This window comes from Cygnus olor, chromosome 1 (genome assembly GCF_009769625.2).
Source record: "Cygnus olor isolate bCygOlo1 chromosome 1, bCygOlo1.pri.v2, whole genome shotgun sequence".
Classification (NCBI taxonomy): Eukaryota; Metazoa; Chordata; class Aves; order Anseriformes; family Anatidae; genus Cygnus; species Cygnus olor.
Window position 1 is genome coordinate 21796712 of NC_049169.1, and position 24153 is coordinate 21820864.

Here is a 24153-nt window from a genome sequence, read left to right on the forward strand (position 1 = left end):
AAATTATATACCACAAATATAGGCATTAATTCTCACTCAGCATAATTATAATAAATCAAATTTTTACTTTGAAAGTAGAGCAACAGCTTTTAAGTTGATAATTAAATGACTCATTGAGGTTGACAATAAGAAACAGCATGTGGTTATTAGAAAATGGAAAATATTTTTTGTGCAAGAACATTACAATTTCAGAGATAAGGTTAGTTCCAAGAAATTATTTGCCTTATTTGACTGAGGGTTAATGATTGCCCCTTCAATGCTACCTTACAACAGAGTGAAAACCTTCTGGAAGGGCTTTTAGGGAGTGACAGGAACTTCTTGGAGCACAGCTCTGAAGGCCAGACTCCCAGGGCATTCCCCATGGGCTATACTGCCCTGCCTAGGTACTTTGATATTTTGGTCAAGACTAAAAAAGTTAGGGAACAGACTAAAATTATGATACTTATTCAAAAAAACAAAGCATGAAGGTTTTCTTTCTATTAGCCTTCTGAGCTTTAAAAATAACAATTAGTGCTTCAACATTGGCACTGATTTATGGGACTGGATCTTTGAAGGGGGTAGAGTATTTCCACCAGAGTCCAAAATAAACAGGTCTAAAGCAACGTTATCTTCAGCTAAATATGTTGGTTAATGCCAGATGAGGGTGTAGCTATCTTTATTAACTCTGTAAATGCGAATACCTGCATGTTCACCTGCAGTATTTCTTGAAGACAATGTGGGTGTGTCATTGCTAGCAAACTCAGCACCCAGGGTCAGTCACCGACACAGAGATTGACTGGCATGAAACAGGCTATGTCCATACCATTAAGCATTCTTATCTGCCAAAATATGCAGTCTGCCTCTTCGGAGTGGTATGCTAATGCCTGAACAGGGGCCAAGAATGATGTGGGGGAGTATTTCTTGGCCTGGACCAGCAGTGTGGCAGTGTGTTCTAAGAATTCAGTGTGTGAGTGAAGACTTAGCCCACGTCCCCTTAGCTGCGTGCTGAGAAAGAAACCATACATGGCACATTCTGCTACACTTGTCAGGAATGAACAAGGAGGAAAAGGATGCGGTTTGACCTTGCCTTGCTTCCCTCCAAACATGCAGAGTTGCTCCTCAGGGTCACTGCACAGGAGCTCTTTTGGGGTGGCTGGTGTTTCAGAGGAGGTTGCAGAACTGGGATGACCTGTGTGTGGATCTGTTTCACCAAGAGTCCACACCAAAGTATTTCTGCCACTGTTCTGAGGAGATTAGCAAGTTTTTGATGTCAGCCAAACATTCAGTTTGGGTGGCTCCCTCCTTGTCCTCCACGTGGCTCAGCTACATGCAGAGGGAGCTGTTAGAGTGCAGCTTCCCTTGCTTTCTTTTCTGACACTTGATACCATACTGGTCAAAATGTGTGGGGTGAGTTGGCTCCGGCTAGCAGCCAAAGTCCCACCCTGATGCTCAACCTGCCCCCCTCCCAGCAGAGAAAAAGAAAAGGGAAAAATTTTCTCCCAGGGGGAGAAAATAAGAAAAATGGGTGAGAAAGCGCATAGGTCAAAATAAAGCCGGGGAGATCCTCACCAATTTCTGTTGCAGGAAAACAGATTTGACTCTGGAGAATTCAACTTAATTTATTGAAAACTAAAATGAATATTTAATGACTGATTTGACTAGTGGGAAGCAAAAACAACAACAAAAAAGAAATGAACATGCACACTTAAGGAAAACACCTTTCCTCCCCTGATCCCAGGCTCAACTTCATTCCAAGCATCTCCCCTTCAGTGAAGTGACAAGTGGCATGGCAGGGGGTGGTGGTGGTGTGTGCATTCAGGATGTAGCTCTCTGCTTCTCCTTCATTCTCACTCTTTCATGTGCTCTACTGTGCGTTTCCCGTGAGCTGCAGTCCCTTTCAGGAATATCTGCTCTGTCATTGATTTGCCAGGTGTTGCAGGGAGTATCTGCTCTGCCGTGAAGCACTTCCTCCTGTGTGCTTCTCGCACTTTTTGTTCCCTCCTCTGCCTGTCCAGTATTCTCTCCCCTTTTGCAACTGTTTTTTTCCCAGAGGTACCACCAGCTTGCTGTGCTGCAACGCAAGAAGCTCAGCTGGAATTGGATGTGTTTGACATGGGGCACCCATGCCCTCTCCTCATGGAAGCTAACCCTGCAGCATCCCCCACTGCCAGAACATTGCCATGGACACTTGGCACAGAGTCTTGAAGAGGCAACTGCAGAAAAGCATGGGCTGGAGTGTACTGTCCAAGCTGTGTACATGCCTGGTGACATTGTGCTTAACAGTCCTTGAGGTGGAACTAAGAAAAAAAAAAAGGGATTATTAGTAGGATTAATTCTGTTTTCTGTTGAAAATCCATTTTTCTGTCTGCCATGTTAAAAATATGCAAATGGTTATTCTCAGAACAGTACAGTTTGATCAAACGTGTTGTGGCCATCACATGTGCCATATTTCAGACTTCTGCTCCAGCCTGTAAAGACAATAGACCTTAGCATGTCAACTCAGAAAATGCCAGTCCGTTTTTGCCATGCATGAAGTGACTGTAATGGAAGGAGTCATGAAGTACATAGTGCATCATTTTTTCAACTTCTGCATGGTGAAATTTTAACTAGGAGGAAATAGTGCCTAATAATGCAAGGTTTTGGACAAGTATAACTTAAACCATTGATCTCAAAACTACCAACTATTTTCAAATACCTTATGGGACAGGAGAGGTCATTACATCATTTGATGTGGCTTCCCAAGTGTCACAAACAATTAAGGATACTCTGTGTTGAAGTGGTAATAGTTTCTTTATGGTCATATAGTATGTTCTCAGCTAAAAGGCATGTTTGAGAAAGCGTTTAGACTTAATACAGAAAGTCTAAATAACGAAGAGTAAATGTTTTCAGCTGGTAGTTTCAGTGGTTAAGCACCTTTGTCCAAACATAGTTTGCATTTGATCTACATGCCAGCCTGCATCCCTCCCTTCATCCCTGTTTTCCTCCCTTACCTCCCTCCCTCTCTTTCTCTTCCTTCATTTGCTTTCTTTCACCACTGTTCTAGATAGGCTTTTCACTGCTAGAACTAAAACCCATGTTACTATTCAGTAGTTTCTTCCTCTGAAGGTGGAAGTCCACTCTGGTTATGGACTAGGCAGTCCCCATCAATATGACGTTTAATATGAACAAGTGCTGGATTCTGCACCTGGGACAGGGCAATCCGGAATATATGTAGAAGATACAAGAGGCTGGAAAGGGATCTGGGGGTGCTGGTTGACAGCAAGTTGGCCATGAGCCAGCAGTGTGCCCTGGCAGCCAGGAGGGCCAACCATATCCTGGGGTGCATCAGGCCCAGCACTGCCAGCCGGGTGAGGGAAGGGATTGTCCTGCTCTGCTCTGCGCTGGGTGGCCTCACCTCTAGTGCTGTGTGCACTTCTGGGTGCCACAGTAGAAGAAGGACATGAAACTATTAGAGAGTGTCCAAAGGAAGGCTATGAAGATGGTGAAGGGCCTACTGGTGAAGACATATGAGGAGTGGCTGAGATCCCTGGGTTTGTTCGGCCCAGAGCAGAGCAGGCTGAGGGGAGGCCTCATGGCGGCCTGCAGCTCCCTCACGAGGGGAGCGGAGGGGCAGGCGCTGAGCTCTGCTCTCTGGGGACAGCGACAGGACCCGAGGGAACGGCATGGAGCTGGGACAGGGGAGGGTCAGGCTGGGTGTTAGGGAAAGGTTCTGCACCCAGAGGGTGGTCAGGCACTGGGACAGGCTCCCCAGGGCAGTGGTCACAGCACCAGCCCTGCTGGAGTTCATTTGGACAAAGCTCTCAGACACAGGGTCTGATTTTTGGATGGTCCTGTGTTGAGCCAGGAGTTGTACTCAATGATCCTTGTGGTTCCCTTCCAACTTGAGGTATTCTGTAATTCTATGATTCTTTGGTCTTAATTTTCAGTAAGCTGAGAGAGACAAGGCTCTTTGTCACTCCAGTTCTCCAAAAGTTTAGTTTCTTTATCTTCTCCAATTTGTCAGTACCCTTTTATAAAAATGGGCCCCAAACCACACACAGTATTTCAGTCTTAAATCACCAATACCTGGTACTTAATCAGTTTTATAATCAACCCTCCACTAGCTAATGCATTAACCTGTTTTTTGTTGCTATAGTTTCGGTATGGAATACTTATCATGTCTACTGTCTCGTTACCTTCTTTCATTTTTTCCCCTATTTGATAAGTCTAGACTTCCCTTCATCTTTCTGTAAAGGAAGAAGATCATTTGGCTATGCCAATTTCTTTGGAGAGCTTCAGATTGCAATCTAGAGGGTTTTGTCTGCTTTGTTTTCCATTACTGTTTGCGACTTTTTCAGTCCTTGTCCCTGGAATTTACTCCTTGATCACTTTTGAAAACAGCCGAAGTCCTGATTAGTGGCAATTTCCCACAGTCACCGATGGTACTCTATTGGTAATGATGTTTTCCACAAATAGTGTTAGCTTTCTACGTTATTTCATTTGTTATTTAGTGGCAACTTTTTGATCAGTGTAATGTTGTATTAATTCAACAGCTGTATGAAAGTCTAAGATAACTGTGGAGCTATGACACACTTAATCAAAGTTGTAGTATCATTTTAGAAGTAATTCAGGTTTATTTGACAAGAGCTATTTTCCTAAAACCAAGATGATGAGGTTTTATGACATTCCTATCCTCTAAATCTTTTTAAAGTTGAACCAATGAAAAATGGCATTTACTAATTTCATAAGGAAGACAAAAGAAAGATGACTGTTGCAGTCAAGGCTTTTGTTGAGCTTATAGTCTAACCTGTATCACAGAACGTGGCAAGTGGCTGCTCATGGTACAGGATGAGGGCAAGATGGCACTGATTGGTTATGATGGGGAAATGTAGCCTCAAAAAAAAAAAAAAAAAAAAAAAAAAAAAAGCAGATTCAAGCCATTATCTAAAATTATTCATTTAAGTAAAGGAAAGGTTAAAGAGAAAAAAAAAAAACAGATTAGCAAAGCCCAAGATTTTCATTGCTATCACCCAAAGGCAGTGTTTGGTAAAAAAGACAAAGAGGAAATTGGGAATTAATGAACAAAATTTTATGTGCTGCATGCTGTGTCTAATAATGAAAGCATGGGTGGCTTGGCCTGCTCACATTTGGGGGACAGCAAATGTTTGGAATAGGATAGAATAGAATAGAATAGAATAGAATAGAATAGAATAGAATAGAATAGAATAGAATAGTTCACTTGGAAGGGACCTAAAAAGATCATCAAGTCCAACTGCGTAACCACTTCAGGGCTAACCAAAAGTTAAAGCATATTAATGAGGGCATTATCCAAATGCCGCTTGAACACTAACAGGCACGGAGCATCAGCCACCTTGTGTGGAAGCCTGTTGCAGTGTTTGAGCACTCTCATGGTAAAGTTTTTCCTAATGTCCAGTCTGAGCCTCCCCTGGTGGAGCTTTGTCCCGTTCCCTTGCATTCTGTCATTGGTGACCAAGGAGCAGAGACCAGCACCTCCCTCTGTACTTCCACTCCTCAGGAGGTTGCAGAGGGCAATGAGGTCGCCTCCTTTTCTCCAGACTAGGCAACCCGTGTCCTCAGCCTCTCCTCATAGGACATGCCTTCTAGCCCTTTTTCCAGCTTTGTTGCCTTCCTCTGGACACTTTCAAGTATCTTAACATCCTTTTCATATCGTGGCGCCCAGAACTGCACACAATATTCAAGGGGAGGCCGCACCAATGCTAAATATAGTAGGAGAATCACCCCTTTTGATCAGCTGGCTGTGCTGTTTTTAATGGGCCCCAGACTGCAGCTTTTCCTCCTGGCTGCTGGGCACACTGCTGACTCATATTGAGCCCGCTGTCAACCAGCACCCCTGCAGAGCTGGAAATATCAGTGAATATATCGGAATATATAAATATCAGTAATAGCAGAGCATATGGACTGAGAGGAGGGAGCTTTACACTGATGGCTACCACATTCTCATGTGTAGGATTGTGGGACCCATGGTGACATCCCTGTGCCTTCAGGACCCCACAGGTGTCACCCACTCAGACAGCCAGGGAGGAACCTGACTAGGCCACATCCACTGTGCCTTTCCTGAATATCACCTTTTTTTCCTTCCCTGTCTTCTTTCTTCTCTTTTCTTGTCTGGGTGTTTATAACTTCTCTACAATGAGAGTCTGGCATAGCTGGCTAAGCCTGCATTCTCTGCAATTTTATTCTAAGCCTGTGGCCAAATATGCAACTGAAAGAAAAACTCCAAACATCCTGCTGCTTGCATACATCTGTGACTGATAAGGCTACGCATGTATCTGCCATTCTTTAGTAGAGAGCTAGCACCAGCAACAGAGGCTGCAGTTATTAGCCCTTGCTTTTATTTGACTTATTCTAATTTGTATTCAGGAAAGCCTGATCAGACTCCAGCTGAAGAAAAACAACTCCTTCCAGTTAATCTCTAAGATTTTCTCTCCTTTCTCTTCCCCTTGCCCACTCTCTCTTGTCTCCTGACAAAGGCTCTTACCTTTAACACCATCTCAAGCGTTGCCAAGTGAAGAAAGTGTTGTCCCTTTAAATAATCTGAAATTAAAAGAAAGGGTAAAAGGAGCAGTTCCCAAACGAAAGCTTCTATTGATGATTTTAAGTGCTTAACTGGGTGGTCTTTTATTTATTTATGTTTTAAATCCTTAGTTTAAAAGTTTTATTGATGCTATTTCTGCTACAGGAAAAAGTCCTCATGAAATCTCTGCACTTAAAACCTCAAGCATCGTCTCTTTGTTTGTCTCTACACAGACAGCTTCATGTCAGTATGTTTGTACTCTGGACCAGTTAAGACTCAGGAAATGAACATGGTTTATCTTTATTGAGAGCCTGCTGGCTTGTTACCTGGCAGGGTCAGAAGCTTACTGACTTCTTTTCTCCCTCACCCCAGACCTGTGTCATGTAGGACTTTTTAGCCTCCAAAACCCCAAACCTAGCCCTTTCAGCTTCCTGTTGCAGAGTCCAGCTCTCTCAGGTGCAGCTCATCTTTCCCCTCTCATGCACTAAGATGGAAAATGTGGGAGGAGAAAAAGACACCTGCACAAAACAAAAAAGCATGGAAGTGTGGGAAAATTCCTTTCTGAGTAGGGTTTCTGGTGGGCTGCTGGTTCTGTGTAAGGTCAAAGTCAAGGAAAAGGTGCCAGTGTAAAGACTTCACTCTCCTCCTCCAATCAATCATCAAAACTTACAATGGTCTTCTAGGAAGGTCCCTCCTGCTCCACTCCCCTGTTCACATCCCTCTCTAAAGGACAGCAGACACCACCGCTGTAAGACTCATCCATTGGGATCAAAAGGGATCATCATACTTCTTCACAGCTGTCTTTATGGTCCACTGGTATCGTTACATGAATGCACAGCAAAAATCAGATTCTTAATCCAGCCTTCTTACGCTGTCAGATTTTCCTTCTCATTGACTATTCTCTAAAGTAGACCGTGCACAACCACAATTGCCTGCTAACCTCTACGGTACCACAGTATGGAGACAAACAATGAAAGTTCTTCTGGGCGAACACGCTTGGTGCAATAGCAGGTTGTGTAGGGAAGTACCATCTAACCAGAGCCACAGCAGGCCCAACACCGAAAGTGGCGTAACTAGCTCAGAGCAGTAATGACAGAGCCGTGCTGCAGGCAGGTTCAAACTCGTGCCACCAAATGATTCACCTCCAAATGATTCACCACTAGTGCCACCAAATGATTCACCTCTGTAGGGACTTCTGGCTCTACTCAAATAAGCTGTGAAGAAGTATGATGATCCCTTTTGATCCCAATGGATGAGTCTTACAGTGGTGGTGTCTGCTGTCCTTTAGAGAGGGATGTGAACAGGGGAGTGGAGCAGGAGGGACCTTCCTAGAAGATCATTGTAAGTTTTGATGATTGATTGGAGGAGGAGAGTGAAGTCTTTACACTGGCACCTTTTCCTTGACTTTGACCTTACACAGAACCAGCAGCCCACCAGAAACCCTACTCAGAAAGGAATTTTCCCACACGTCATTGTAAATTAAATAAGCAAACTTTGTTCATATCCTAGACTGCAGAGGTGCTCATCCCAGGAGTCCTTTGTAACAGTTTGGAGTAGTAGATAATTGATGAAGTATTTTACCAGGCCTCAGAGAAAGGAGAAGATGGCACGAATAGATTCAGGATAACTTAAAGCAGTATTAGTCTTTTGGGGAAGGCCCAGCACCTACCATGTGTTTTTATTTCAAATTTCTGCTAGAGAAATATAGAAACAATGTGGCTCTTACTGGAACTACCGCTGATCGTGTCTAAAACCTCCTGATTTTCAAAAGCCCCGAAGGAATCTGAATCCCACAGCTGCACCATTTCTCGTGTATACCTCCCAAGGAGTACAACAGGCTGCTCTTCGTAGGGTTTCCTGGCGGTGTCATTCTGGATTCCTCTAGCCCATTTCTCCTTGCTTGCCATGAGGCTGAAGCCTGTGCATTGGTGAGAGTGACTTTGAGGGTTAGGGGCTTCTCATGAATGCTCTGCTTCTGCCTCATGCTGGCTAGGGAAGACTTTTTTTTTTAGAATCTCATTTTTCATTGACTTCAGCATACAGAATATACATCTACTGAAGCATTTCACTTCATGTATTCTTTATCATTTCCTCATACTCTTTATTTTATTTCTTGATTCATTATATTCCTTTTTTTTTTTTTTTTTTTTTTTTTTTTCTGTCACCCATCTGCAGATGTAGGTGAATGGCTGCCTTTCTAGGTGGGCTTTTTGGTTCTTAAAGGACTTCAGAAATCCACTAGTGCCCACTAACCCTGCAGCTGCTCTGTGCAGGATATGAAAATATGAAGCATGTATAATCTACCTCCAACTTCAGGCTCTTGATAAAGCTTGTTCTTTATATGAAATGGATGCCCTAGAGAAACGTGAAGGCCAGACTCAACTTTGAGGGCAGAAGTAACCAGCATTTGCAGTTAACCTCCCTAACCATGTGTGAAAATGCTATTGTGATTTTAAAGTCTCATTAAGTAGTAAATACAGAGCATGCCAAAAGTGATTTTGCAGTTAATAAAAATATTCATCCATTTAAATAATCAGACTGTAGTCTCATTACAGCTGTATTGCATGACACATTATTTGTAGAGAAGAGATCTTAATCACCCACTTCAGTAAAATTTATAGGGAAACCAGCTTTAGTGAGTGAGTTAATTTCAAAGAATAACATGTTTGGTCTTGGACTATTCTTTCACAGCTGAAAAGAAAATCAAAGTGTTTTGAAAATTATTCTGAAAGAACACAAAATTATAAACAACACAGACTGAATGACTTTTAACTGCCCCTTTGAAAAAAAAAAAAAAAAAAAAAAAAAAGAAGGAAAAGAGAGAATTCACAAAACAGATCCTGCCTCCAGTGAGAGAAACTGATGTACAGACATCCCCCAACACAGGAATCTGACACCAGAGACTTTAAGGAACAAAAACTTGGAGAGATTTTTCAAACCTTCCAGATGGAAGATTTTACCCTTTTACCCAAAGATCCTTTTACCCAAGAGACAGTGTTGACATCGCTAATGAGGGATGGCAAATATCTTTTTAACTCTCTCTGTGGTCTTCTGCGCTGTTGTAAACAACATACCTAATAACAGAGGAAATAAAGTCTTTGATGCCGTTGCTGGCTGGGGGGGATTTCGGATGACTGATGTCACATGTTAGCAACAGATACTTCTACATTAATATCTATAGATTTATGGACTAAAAAAGAAATCTTTTGATTTTCTGTATAGTACAGGCCAGGGAGTGATATCTAAACAAAAGACATGTTCTGGCCACAGGCTTGTCCTGAGAGCTCCTGACGTGGGTGTTTGCCAGAGGAGGACTTTAACCTCCTCTCCTGGCGCAGAACAGGGCACATACTACTGGCTCAGTTAGGAGCTTGTTTACCAAGTGATAGACACATTTTAGTGTTGCCAGCTATTACTCTGTTAACTCAGTTGCTTAAGACTGTGATTCTTGGGGCTGAAATTCTTGGGTTCTTTCCCGTTAATGATATGAGGATGTAAGGGCCATAGAATTTAAAACTCCCAGCTTTGTCACACCTTTGCTAACCTGCTTCCTACAAGGTAAGCAGGAGTGAGAGAACCTGGGGTGTTCAACAAGAAAAAATAAATATACATTTATATATTTTTGAAAGGCACTCATTGGACCTTGGTAGTCAATAGGATGCATGAGTCCAAGTCTCTAAGGAACCTCATTCCTAAAATTGTACTTAGCAGTACAACTGCAAAGTAGAGGGGTGTAATGCTGTCCTGAAGTCCCTTCCAGCCTGGATTATCCAATGATTCTATGAAGTGGGTGGTAGCCAGTATGACCAAGAGATATGTGGTAATAAAGCTACATGAGGTACATAGATTTTGTGTGAGTAGGTGGGCTGTGTGGGGTGATGGGGCTGTGGGAGAAAGAAAAGATGAGAGCTGTTAGAGGAGAATAGCTGTTGAGGCAACAAGGGAGAAGTCACAATAAATAATGCTAGAAAAACACACCTCCAGAAGTTCAGTAAAGCTGCTAGGGATCCAAGGCCAGGAATCCAGATTTTGCTAGAAATCTGGGTAATGTTATGCAGGTGGAGCTGATCAAGAGGATAACCTCAGAAGAAAATTCATGAAACAGAACCTGGTGATTTTAGGGTGTAAGACAGTGCAGGAGCTTGTGCTCACTTGAGGTATCTTTTCTGCCTGCAGGCTTTTTGGTTTCTGGGCAGCCCACAGAAAAAGCCCTCCCTCTTCTCTTATCTAGGACAATGAGGAGCTACTCCCTGACAAAGCAAAGGGAAAGGCCACAAGGGAAACTGTTCAGTTCCTCTGAGCTGGAGATCAGGATTGTCACCAGCTCTTGGGACTGCTTTCGCCACAGCCATAGTGCAAGAAATACCTAGTCCCAAACCATTGGATTTGGAGCTGTTTCCCACCACACGCTCTGTTTCTTCTCTTCGGTTGTTGGTCAGATGCACCATCATGGTGGCTTCCAAAGAAGGTACAAAGGTATGGTGGTGTGTGAGGTGCACTGAAAAGCAGGGACAGGGTGCCTGAAGTGCCCCACAGAGCCATTCACTCAACAAAGCTGTCCTGTTGTAATAAATAATCACTGAGGGGCGAAGAAGGGAGACCCAACAGGTACCAGCTCTGAAGGGTCTCCAGCGCAGCAAGCTCCTCATATGGATTCCAGTGACAAATGTGGTGGACTTGAGTTGTACAAAATCTGCCTTAAAAAGTCATGTTCACTTTTTCCACCTGCCTCTGGCAGCTCTCTTGTGCTTTTGAAAAACGACTTACCTCAGCCCCTCCTGTTCTTGCAGACACTGAGACAACTTTATATTCAAACAGCAGAACTGCTGCTTTTTTAACCAGTATTTCTTGAAAAAATCCCCTTGCCTTGAGAGCTGTTTTGGGCAAATGCCTTTTCTGCCTTGTCTTGCAGATACGTCTATATTTGTCCCATCAGAGAGCACAAGCAAAAGGTTTTGACATCATTCTTGTCAAAACACTGGATACAAACTTTAGTTCAACAGGAAAGTGGGGATGGGAAACCAAAGCCTGGGGGTGCTGAGAGTGACGTGCCCAGCGTGTGTCCAAGCACAACACAGCTGCACCTTCGCTGGGCACAAGGCAAAGCCTACACAGCTGGACAAAATATGTGTTTATTGGGCATGGGATATGTAGCTTATGTCACCAAAGGGTCTAGGCATTTTATTTATTATTTTTTTATATTTTATATTTTATTTTATTTTATTTATTTTATTTTATTTTATTATTTTATTTTTTTTTATTTTATTTCAGGGTATATAGTTACCTGCAGAAAGATGTTTAGTTCTAGGACCTTTATACATTCTAAACGATGAAAGACAGAAAGACTCATGAATATGTCCAAGAGCTAATGCAAAAAAGCTATGACCACACTCAGAAAAAAATATACCTTCTCACTCTCCAAAGCACTTAGGAGTGGACTCACAAATATTCATGGATTTTACTGTCTTCCCTGCAATAACATTAAGTCTACATTTGCTTCTGAAAAATATTCTAGATGTGTGGCATGGAGGTTAAATTTTAACTAGGCTCTTTCATGATATAGCTGTTCGCTTTCTCATTTATGTCTTGAATAAGTGTTGATAAATGTTCACATTTGCAATAAAATTCAGAGGCAAAGAGGGTTTCATCTAAGTTTTGCAGTGACCATATCTGAACAGGGACTATTAATATTGATCATCACAATCTAATTCAAAGAGCAAAATCGGGGATGTTAAAGCCTTGGGCAAAATTGTTGTAATTTACTGTTATGGGGAAAACTTTATGGTTAGTTGCTTAGATTAAAAATCTCTGAGAGTTTTCCACAGAAAAGTTTTATTAAAGGCATGCCAAGTTAAATATAGCTATACAACACTCTCTGCTCACATATATAGATACGTATATATTTATGTACCTGTAAAATCAAATTTCGTTGCCCAAGTTAAATGACATTTTAGACTACTTAAAGTGCGAAAAACCTATAAAATATCATATAATTCCTTGTATCAGTTGTCTCGCTTTTTTTTCTAACATCTTTTAGCTCGTTCATCTCAACCAAATGCTTTCTCCTCCCCCATAGTCCCCAAAACCACAAGCAGGAGGATCGGCCGTCATCACCGGGACAACTCCTTCCTGCCGGCGTGCCTTTGGCTGGCACAGGCCTGTGTTGTGTGGCGATGCATCCTTCCAGGGTGTGAAAGCTGGAGCTTCTGGCCTGCCTCTGACACCAGCCCTGTGCGCCTGAACACTGCCAGTGGTATTCAGAGAGAGGGATGGGCCGAGAGCTGAGGAGCGCACACATCACTTACACGTGTACATCCACATCTGTGAAGGTGTTTTAGGCAACTGTGTAGATGGTGCCAAAGTTCTGCTCTCAGTCTCGTTACAGGGCAGGTAGATTTACATTCTGCCCATGTTTGTGGGATAGGTCAGACTATATGTCAAGAAACACTAGAAACCCAGAAGTTTGCATAGTTAGCAGCGCACCAGACTGCGCATGGGGCAAGCTTCTTTTCAAAAAACACCTCCATATATTTAACCACAGGCAGGACTTTTTGTTTGCGTGATTGATAGATCTTGAGCACAGATCACCCTCGCCAGGTGTTTTTTTTTCTGTCCCAAATTTGTGTCTGATTTTTTTTTTTTTCAATACAAAAGCATGGAAACTTGTCAGCTTGGAGACAGCAGTATAGCTGGATCAATTTTTGTTTTTCACTGTGTGGAGTGCTGCCAGCAGGTTAAAGGCAGGGGCTGAGGACTTGGAATCTTAAGTTTTATTCCCAGCTGTGCTGTTAATGTGCTTTCTCTCCTTAGGCAAGTGATTTTTATTAATTAATAAATGTACTTATTTATCTATCACCTCAGCAGATACAAGATCCTACCTCGCAGGGCATAACTGATGTTTGTAAAACATTTCAGGATTCCTGGATGAAGATAGTAATGGTTCCATGGAGTAATCTTAATGCCTAATGGTCAGGGCATGCCAGCCCTCCCTTTACAGAGCAGGCACTAGGACAATATCATCAACCTGAAGCATGATCTGTCTGGTTCCCTTCCATCTCTACCTTAGCAGGAGCCTCCAGTTTTCTTTCTCTCATGCTGATCATGTTAAAACACTGCTTGTATTGATTTTAGAGCAAATATGATTGATTTTAGAGTAAATCACCTGGAAGTTGTGGGAGAGATCCAGAGTCCATTTCAGTCACTTGACATCTTCCATATGCTTTGATGGATCCAGGGGGAGCAAGGTCAACATTTGCAGCATAGGAATAGCTAGAGACCCCTCAGATCAATGCTCCAACTATGTTAATACACAAGACCACGTTAAAAAGATAAGGTAATGCAAATGGGCCCGATCTGATCCATTCATCAGCTTCTGTATTGCTCAGACCATTTATTTTCATGTCACAGGCATGGGTGATATGGCTGACGGATAGACACAACGCAGATTATTCTTCAATGTCATGTCCATGTTCACACAGCACAGTTTGGCTTCTTCTCTATTTTGAACAGTAGAGGTGGAAAAAAAATCACGTTGCTAGTTCTGTAAAGTACAACTGCAAATTGTTTTATGCGAATGCTACAAAAATAGCCTACTTTACCACCAAATAGTCTAATAGTGTCTAAAACTTCACTGTGTAAAATTGTTGGATCCCAGATCCAAGCAAAACACCCACTAGTTCTAATGAGGTCAGAATTCAACTCCATTTGCAAAAATGAAATATGCAGGCTCGTAAGGCTGAACTTTCCTTAGTAAAGGAATTTCTTTCATTAAAAAGAAATCCGTATTAAAACAAACAAAAAGCAAACCAAAACAATCAATCAGGGAGAATTTCCACCAAGAATTTAAAGTATCTGGGTTTGTTATCAAGAGCTGCATATGTGATTTCTTTTATGCGTGCATATATAACAGCCTGTAGCAGAGCTGTGCCATCGCACGGGCAGCCACTCAGATGTGTTTTTGCTGTTTCTGCTGGAGCAGACTCGGTCAGGCAATGCATCGTTCTCTACAGCATGCCCCAGTTCATTCCAGGCTCAGATCCTGGGCAGTGGAAAGGGGATGGAGACTGCGGAGTTTGTAATCTAATGACTGTCTCACCTGAGAGCCTTTCCTTTGGCTTTCTGCATGTCAGAAGGCAAACAAAAGGTGCATTCACGGTGCTCCCAAGTGGGGACAGCAGTCCTGGGGGAAATCTTGCAGCGGCCATAACTCAGGGCAGATCCTTCTGGTCTCGATGGCTCCAAGGAGGCAGTCCTTCCTCTGTCACATTTGGAGATCCAATCCTCTCTGTGACCCTGGTGCTCTCGTCTTGCTTGATCATCTGTCCTTGGGTTTGCCACTTGCTGGAGAAAAGCTAAAGCTAGCATCCTTTCCCAGCAGATGGTTAATAAAAATTTTGTCTGCTGACCTGCCTGTTGGTCATCAGCAATGGAAATAGTCTTCTGATAAGACCTTAAAATCACCATCCAGAGGTAAGTTTGAGTTAAATGGGAGCTCAGCCATGTCCAACCTGGAATGTGAGGCTCAGCCAGCTCCCCAGGTGACCACATCAGCCACGAGCACAAGCCCACAGCTCCGCCGGCCCAGCATGCAGGGCAGGGGCTCCAGCTGGCAAGGCAGAGCGAGGGCACTGCGTGCAGAGAAGAGCCGTGCTGGCCAGCTCGCCACCCAGCTGCTTGCCACACACAGGAATTGGTACAAAGAGAAACTGCTTAGAAGTTTAAGATGAATTATTCAGCACTCCTTTGATTTGTGAGTTTTAACTACCGCAGAATGCGTGTCCTGCCACATTTCTTCAACCTTGAAACGAAGTACAAATGGATGTGATTCAGACTCTAAATATTTAAAGCCAGAATCTAATCTTAGATACAATGTGTATGCTGCCGTCTCAAAAACCTGATAAAGACAGATAATGATGGACAGCGGAGATTGAAATTAAATTCAGGCTCTGTATTAAAAAACTTGCACCTCTAATTCAGATGAATGATTAACCACACAGGGACTTACGCCTGCATGTCACAGCACTGTTGGGGGGTCTTCTTTTTCACCAGGTAGTTAACTAGTTAACTTCACTTAGTTAACTTCATAAAGGGGTAGTCCAAAAACACTTCATAGGAGGATGTCGCCTTCCCTTTCGCCTCTCTGCTCACAGAGATGCACCTAAACTATTGACATTTTCCAGCTAAATGGCAGACAAAACATTACTAATCTTCCCTTCACTGGAAAGAGATAAAACCACAACCATAACCTAAATCAAAAGCTGCTATGACACTTGGGCGGTTGGAGACTTTTACTGCAGATAGCCAGGTCAAAGCGATCAGCATATGGCTCTTCACACACAGCAAACAGAAATATAACTCAGTGCAGCTCTCTACCAAATAGTACTGCAAGGGGGTTAAGTGCACCAGGAAATGACCCTATTAAATACCAGACTTGTAGTTCCAAAACAGCACTAAAAAAACAGATGGATGCTCTCATCTTGACTTCTAGCATGCTGGAGTACAAACAGGGAATTGCAATTGCTTAAAACGCACAAGGAAAGCAAAAAAAAAAATATATATATATATATAGTAATGGCTGTATAAAAAAAAGTATATATATAGTAATGGCTGAGCAGAACGGAGGACACTAGACCTTCTTCTGCTGAAACCGACGGTGGTCCTTCTGCTCCCTTAGCTGAGCTAATGCCTGAACTTAGGCCTCAGTACAGGCCCTCTGGGTACCGTAGCTATATGGCAGCCTCAGAGGACAAACTTCAGTCCACTAAAAGCAGCAGCGAGGCTAAATAACCACATCAGGCAAACCTGAACTTTAAAAAAGTTTGAATGCAGACCTCTTGCATTCAGCCCTTTCTCTATTTAAGAGTACATTTAACAAGAACTGTGGTGCTTTCTAATTTGGGGTAGTGTAGTGCTGCCGCCAGTCTAGGGCAGAGGCTTTGTGGCCAGCCAGGAGACCTAGCAAAGAGCAGAAGGAGCCCCCTTAGACAGGCAGGGGTCGCTCGATGCTCTGGGTGCTTCAGACCCTACCCCTTCTGCCCGTTGGTTATTCGACCAGCCAGTCGGTGGTATATTGGGGTGGCTGCCTCTGTGCAGCTTGCTGAGGTACAGCTTGCTCTTCCAACATGCCTGCTGCTGGCCACTATTTTAGAGGGTGCTCCAGACTTCAGGTAGAGCTTAGACCAACTCAGAAAGGATGCTCATACATCAGCTATGAGTAGTACTGTACTCAACCAGTGGGTTTTTATTAACAAGACAAACACGGCTTGGTTTAGACAGATGGAAATATTCCAGTGAGACTGTCCGCTTTAGCATAAAAACATCCCCTTCTGTCATTCCACAGTGAGCTGAGCCTGGGAGGGCCGTGAGTGCCCACAGGGGCGCTTTGGAGATGAAAAGTGCATGAATAATCCAGACAGCGATTGTTTCCTTCCTCGGGCTTTCAGCGGAATGTGGTGCCACTGAAACGCAAGGTAAAAACCCACACAAAGAAGGATCACATGAAGGAAGACAAGGAAACCAGCCAGACCCACAACAATAAAATTCCAAATAACATCCTCGAGGCAGTTTTACAATTGTGAGCATTGCCATGGACCCAGATGCAGCTGCAGGAAACATGGATTTTGGTTTGTTTTATATCCCATGGCTTGGCATCCAGGCCCTGCAACTAGCAAGTATGATCTCTTACTGAATAGGAGCATAGCCACAGGAGAGGAAAGATTAAGGGTATCAAAGGAATACATTTTTCATTTCACTCCTTTCTTATTACAGTAGATTACAAGAAAAAAAAAGAGTTTTTTTGGTATTCAATTTTGAGGAGAATTAAATAAGCCAAAAACATTGTTCAGAATTAGAGCACTGAATAAAGGATTTCAAAAACACAGTGTGTGGTTCATGATAGGATTTTTATTTCCTTTTAAGACAAGCCATATACAGCTGTACATGAGCTATTGTCCTCTGTCCCACTTTCTAAAGAGTTCAATCTGTTAAGACACATAGGTACTTTGAAAACTTAAAAAAAAAGAAGGAAACTCACTCAAACTCTCTTCTAGTTCAAATGGCAATTATCTGAAAAGGAGCAAAGAGCCAGGAATACATGGATAAATTAAATAGCTTTTGATTGCCTGGCTATGAATAATAGGATTTTTGTCTTCTTTGGGAGTGACACACAGCAGCAAGCAGTATGCACAGGCAGGACCAAAGTCAGCCTTAAAGGACTGGTGCAAAGGCATTGCTCTCACAGAGCCTGGATGGTTATTACAAGCCTGCACAGGAGAAACAACTTTCTTCCCCAGTCGATGGAGAAATGCTCCTTGCCATTGAGCCACAAAGGGCCACAGTTTGAAGAAACAGCAACAAAAATACTTAAAAACATACTGATAATTGTGGGTCTAGGGAATCTCTTCTCCTCCTGTTCTGCAGGGACTGTCAAACACCAGGTCTTTCACCATCGTTTTGAGGCTGCCCTAGGACAAAGGCTAAGAAAGGAGGAAGGCTGACAGAACAACTCTTGTTCACAAGCGCGCCTTTCCAATTCATCATTCATCAGCGGAAGGAAGGTTTCTCAAAATAAAAAACAGAAACATGGACTGGGCAAGTACAGAGCCTGATGAAACAGACTCGCTGATCATTTTAGTTTGTGTGTGTTGTTGTCTCTCATTGTCCAGAGGATTCCGTGCTCCAGGCAGAGCTGGCAAAACAGACCAGTAAGAAGAGAGGGGCTTGTGTGATGGGGAGCCTGAATAGCCTCAGGAGCTGAGCCTGACTACACTGAGCTGGGAGTGAGGTTGAAAGCAATTTACCAGGGCCTCGGTGCTGAGATTTCCAGCGCCAACAGCTCTAGTGGCTCAAATTGCCAAATTCCAGCCCATCGGAGCATAAATCAGAACGGCGTGGGACTCTAGCCAGTGGCTGGTAGAAAAATGGCAGCAGGCATCCTCCTTTCAACTTCTGAAGTTAACTGTCTCATTGTCTTAACTGTCTCATTGCTCTGACAGGTTACCTCTAGATACAGGAAGGAAAAAAAAAAAAAAGACACAAACCAACAGTCAACCAGAAACAATCAATCAATCAATCAAACAAAACAAAACAAAACAACAAAAACCCAACCAACCAACCAAAAAAACCAACCAAACAACAACCAAAAAAACCCACACCTAGAAGACATTTTCTAAGAGAAGATAACGGATTTGAAAAAGTCTAAAGACAAGGCAATCTTTCCTCATGATCAAATTCTTTAGCAAGGAAGTCTTCAGAGGACTACTGTGCTTAGGTACAAATGGGAAATCTGACTAGAACCTCAATACAGCATAGTAAATCGAGGTGTTGCAGCCACAGGAAGCATGTGAAAAAGATAGTTTTTGGTCACAATCAGAGATTTTAGGCCAAGTAGGTCCATAATACCAGGGCATAATATGGTTGAAAACAGTTTTGTTAGTTCCGGGCTTGGGCACCTGGAACAGTAAGGGACTGACCACAAAAATCCCATCAGTGCTGATAAGTCCAGGACAGCTGAAATTCAAGCTCAGAGACATTTCAAATCTTTACACAGATGGTTCAAAAAAACCACCCATGTTAACAAGAGTTTGGGAATTTGTGAATGCATGAATTGCAATCTGAGTTTCTTAATTCCCTGTACATTTTTTTTTTGTTTATAGTGATGGCTCTGCTGCTGTTCAGAAGGGTGCCAGAAAAGCCAGTTTTAGAGAGTGCGAGTAAACAGCTCAGTCCGAGCAGGCTGACCACACATCCAACACAGCAGCCGGCAAAACGGGGAGGCTCGAGTGTGGCTGTAGGATGGATGATAAAAAACATCTTGAGGAAGCACTACGCCTTACACGTACAAGGCAGCTGACGTCCCTTCCACCCAGAAGTTGTTGCCCATAAATCGATAGAACGTAGAGTTGGAAAAAGACCTAGGAAGGTGTCAGAGGGAACCATGGCACTGAGGAAAGAGTGAGCTCCTGTTCACGTTACTCAGCATTAGGCACGCAGAGGTATGGGCCGTGTCCCAGCACCTGAGATCCCCCCTTGTTATTTGCAGGTGGGGAAATGAGGAGTAACTAGAAAACAAAGTTGAACCCAGTGATGGGACTCAGACCTGCCCGTGGTGGCTGACAGCCTGCACCCAGCTCTGAACTACGGCTGGTAGATGTCCAAGCACGGGAGCTTTGTTCCCAGCTGGCACCGAGGCTCCCATTATGCAGAGGGAAGGTTCTGGTGCTCCAAGAAGAGCTCCACAGAGGGGCTGTGGAGGGGATGAAAGGGAGCGAGACCCCCAGTGGGCTTTTTTCTTTTATCTTGTAGATGAATCAGATGGCAGGAACTGCAGAAACCAAAGGAGGAGCATGAAGCCTTTAAGAATCAGATTGCTAAAATGCAGGGAAAGCTGAAGCCAAAAACTAGGTCTGGACAAAGCAGAGCGCCAGAGTGGAAAAACAAGCACTGGAGGAGCTTAGCCAAAAGGAGAAAGAATAAAATAAAACATCTCAGTTCTTCGATTCAAAGTCCAGCTCTGTGCTTTCGGGGGAGGAGACAGAGGAACTGAAGAAGGAGCATTGAGTCTGCTTTGTAGCTGCAGCTGCTCACAGTTATCGGCCCCCGTGCTCCATCAGACAGCGCAGAAAGCCTGCAAATCTCCCCCAGGGTGTGAAAAAAGGGCAAGTGTCACAAAGAGTGACCACGGATTCACCACACAACTCGCACACCCCAGCAGACACACACACACATGTAGCCTGAGCAGGAAGGGTCTTAGCACGGCCCTGCCACAGCCCACAGCAGCTTGTGATCGCCTGCAGCTGCTCTGCATTGAGTCGGCGGTGCTGGGGGCATGGCACGTCCCCTCTGGAAGCCTTGCTTCCTCGAGCAGGGCTTTCTGGTCTCTCTGGAGGGATGCTACCAAGCCTGTATTTTATTTGACTTTCAGATCCCAAGGCGGATTTCCATCAGGCATGAAGACCTTGCTACGGGATGTTGCAATGCATCCTCTCTTCTCAAGAGTACTCTCATTTTTCAGAGCAAATGCCCATAACAAGGGCCTGATGTCAGACACACCAGCTGCAAAATGGGCTGCGCTCTTCCATTACCGACCGCAGACTGCTGGGCGCTGCTGCTCCATCACCCCCAGAGGAAGAACTGGAAGCCCCTTTTAACACCCACCCCCCCGGTTTCAGTAAAGATCCCGTGACACTTTGTGGAAAAAAAAACAATGTTGTATTTGATTTACAATTAACAGGATTTACAAATAAAGACAAAGAAACAGATTAGCCATGAAATGAGGATGCCTTTGTTGATGAAGGAGTAGCTGGCAAAGCACCTTTATGTAGCAGTAATGTACCTCAGTCCTAAACAGTGTAAAATAACTTATAGCCCAGGCAGGTTCAGGAATGATTATACACGAACGCAATAAGTTCAAAAAAAACCAGCAACCAGCAAACCAAAAAACCCTCCCAGTCCGGTACTAGTTCTGGTGAGGCTTTCGATTTTTGGAAACTGAAGGAAAGGTCCACTGACAAACACCAGGAACCTTCCAAAAAGTAAAAAAAATAATCGACAACAGTGAAGCTGACTGTATGGCAACCTACTGGGCAGGGCAGCGGGCGGCAGGAGCTGTGTTAGCTTGCTGAGGATAAGCAGTGGCCAGGCGCTCGGCGGAACAACGAATGAACTTGTACAGATGGCAGCGCTTCATTAAAATGCTACGTTACTGCCAAAAGTCGTGAGACAAAAAGGAATAAAGTTCTCTGATGTGCAATACAGCAATTGAAGAAGACGTACCTATCTTTCTGATTTGTATGTAGCTTACCTATATTGTAAACGCACGCTTTCTGACAAGTTATTTTATTTTTCTTTGCTATGGGTTATGATTTGTGTTTGATCAAATGCAGCATTCCAAGGCTCAAAACTGGCTGAGTGGTTTTCATTACACGGGTATATGATTTTTTCCAATATCATACTAGTATTTTACATCACAAATACAATAAAAACAAGTGATGGTATTTCTAGGACAGTTCCAAGATTCAAATAAAAAATCATCAGAACCATTCTAAAATAAGGTATTATACAGAATCAAATCATGTTAAACGGCACACTCTCGGCAAGCAGCTAATTACAAGCATTCTGCTGGTCATGTTTTTCACACAAAAGTCATTCAATAGCACATAAATATCTCTTTTTCCGATCTGCTTCTTTTTACAAAACCATTCATCAGATTCACAGAATTAGTACAAGTAAGGCACATTAGCATATATCATAAAACTCACAATAATAACAAAGAGTTGTAAAGATTTAAGGACTAATTCTCCATTGCAGTGGTTTCTGAACCAAATGAGACTTTATCAGTAGAACCCTCCTTACAGGCATGACATTGCTTTTATTTCTGCCAGCTGTGGTGGGTGCAATTCTGTGCATTACCATGGACATAAATAATTAACCTAAGAACCATGTGTGGTAGCAAATCCCATTTGTGGATCTTGCGGAGAAATGAGACACATCGTTTACTACGTTCATGATGAGCACAGACAAAGTTTTGGAACTATGTGGACGTCAATTTCCAGTTATCGAAACAAAAGGGGATATTGCATGGTTCTCTGAATATGCCATTATTTTCCTAGTACAAATATTGCTTAAAATATAAAGGATGCTATAGTATTGAATTTACTTGCATAATGAATTCTAAATGCTGATGTCTCGGATCCTACAAAATTAAATGAACTACAGACTTGCCTTCTTCCACCCCCCCACCCTGCCCCCAGCCAAAGGACTCTTTCCCACAGAAGATTCATTTACACACAACACAGATTTTAATTAGAAGCATAATTTACAGTAAAAATTTTTACATTACACCTCTGCTATCAAAAAAACATGAACTCTTTCATTTAAAGTTGTAATTATACATTAAAAAATAGAACACTATTTCCTTAACAGGAACAACGAATTTGAACATCTTCAGATCAGATTTCTTTATTGCGGCTTTTGAGTCAAAGGTCAGTCACTTTATTCTCTAATGCAGCTGCTATTTGCTGTAAACGGAAGGCAAGCTGCATTTTTTGTGCAGCTGGATCCTCTTCAAGTGCATTTATAATCTGGAAGAAATAAACAGAGAATGTTTAGAATCGTTTAGCTTAAAATATACGACACCATTCCCAGACCAAGTGTTTGATACTGCTTTGGTTTTCCAGTCTTTTGCGTTCACTCTGCACCAAAGATAAAGTCCATCTACGAGGCTCCATGCTCTATTTTTACACGAAGACAATAAAGATGATTGTCTCCATTACTTTATCTAAGTTACTACAATGTTTCCCATTATGCCGGGATTCAAGCAAATTAATAGGTAGTACTTTATCTTTTGAAATATTATGTTGCAAGGCGGAGCAGGCAGGGGGAAAACATCAGAAGCATTGACTTTACAGCTATGTAAGAAGCTGTGGTTTTACTTATGGTGCACCCTAAGAGGCTTAAGGGTCATTTACCAGCAGTAACTAAGCCCCATCCCCATGAGCTTTGGTTATGAGCAGCTCCTGGGTGGTCCATGTATGGGCATGGCTTAAGGCAAGGAAAAATCTCGTCTGTCTATAGGCAATATATTGAAGAAAATGAACTGGTCACAGTGTCAGGGAGCTTCTCGAGGTAGAGCTGAGACCCTGGGCTGGTAGAACATAGCTCGGGAAGCAAACAGCTCATCAGAGGAGCCCCCCAACATCCCACACGCAGCCTCTGCCGTACGGAATATATACAGCAAAGTACGACTCTAAGACACCAGGGATTTTAAAATGAAAGCTAGAAAAGGTCAACTGTTATGAGAAGGCTTTTCTTCAAATAGAGTTTTTTAGGGCTTCTCAAGATCAAATTTCAAAGGTTTTGAAAGGTTTTCATTCCTACCATCCTTTAGGGAAACTTTTCCACCAACTGTTAGATTTCTCCATTAGGAGAATATATTACATGGCAAAACTGTTCTTTTGCTAGAACTGGCTTTATTAATAAAAGTCAGATGCTGTCATCAAGCAGAAGGCTTTAGCTATATTTAAATACTACATAAAGTTTGCAAGTACAAGAACTGGAGAAATCGAGTCTGCCTGTCGTTACCTGCGGTTCTCACTGCTTCTTGTGCTTTACTGACAATGGAGGTTAATGCAGTCAGTATCAATCTAGCTAACAATTTTCCTTTTGAGGACTGGTACAGCATTAAAGCTTCAAACACTGGATCAAATTTGTTTAGAAATCATTATTTTAATGGATTTGTTTTTAGAGCATGAAAACATTTTTACAAGACAGTTAATAAACTCTTATTACAGTATTTAAATAGGGCCTAATTTAATTTGATATTGTTCCCTTCATTTAAACAATTACACCTAGCTGTAACGCCTCAAATCAAGACTAAATAATTCATGATTATCTCTGCTGGTGAATATAACTTTCATATAAATGTGGACAATTAGACCGTACCCACTTAGTCATTGTCAAGCCCCGCAGAGCTGTGCAAGGTACAGCGCATGCTGGCAACCACCGTTTCAGCAACAAAGATAAGGGCAGCCGCAAAATGTTCCAATTTATGCAAATTAAAACATTTTTATGGAAAATAAATAAGCTTGATTTATTTTACTGAATGGTTCTTGACATATTATCTCCCCAGCTCTGAATTAGCA

The 24153-nt window shown here is 42.7% G+C and overlaps 1 protein-coding gene across 1 annotated transcript in view; it reads right to left on the reverse strand.

Annotated features, from left to right (window-relative positions):
- Positions 1-21337: 21337 nt before the first annotated feature.
- Positions 21338-24153, reverse strand: part of PLXNB2 (plexin B2) — a 259451-nt gene continuing 256635 nt past the window's right edge. Inside the window, 1 exon segment of the mRNA XM_040544762.1 lies at positions 21338-22593. Coding sequence (XP_040400696.1) covers positions 22489-22593 — 105 coding nt within the window. The 3' untranslated portion in view covers positions 21338-22488.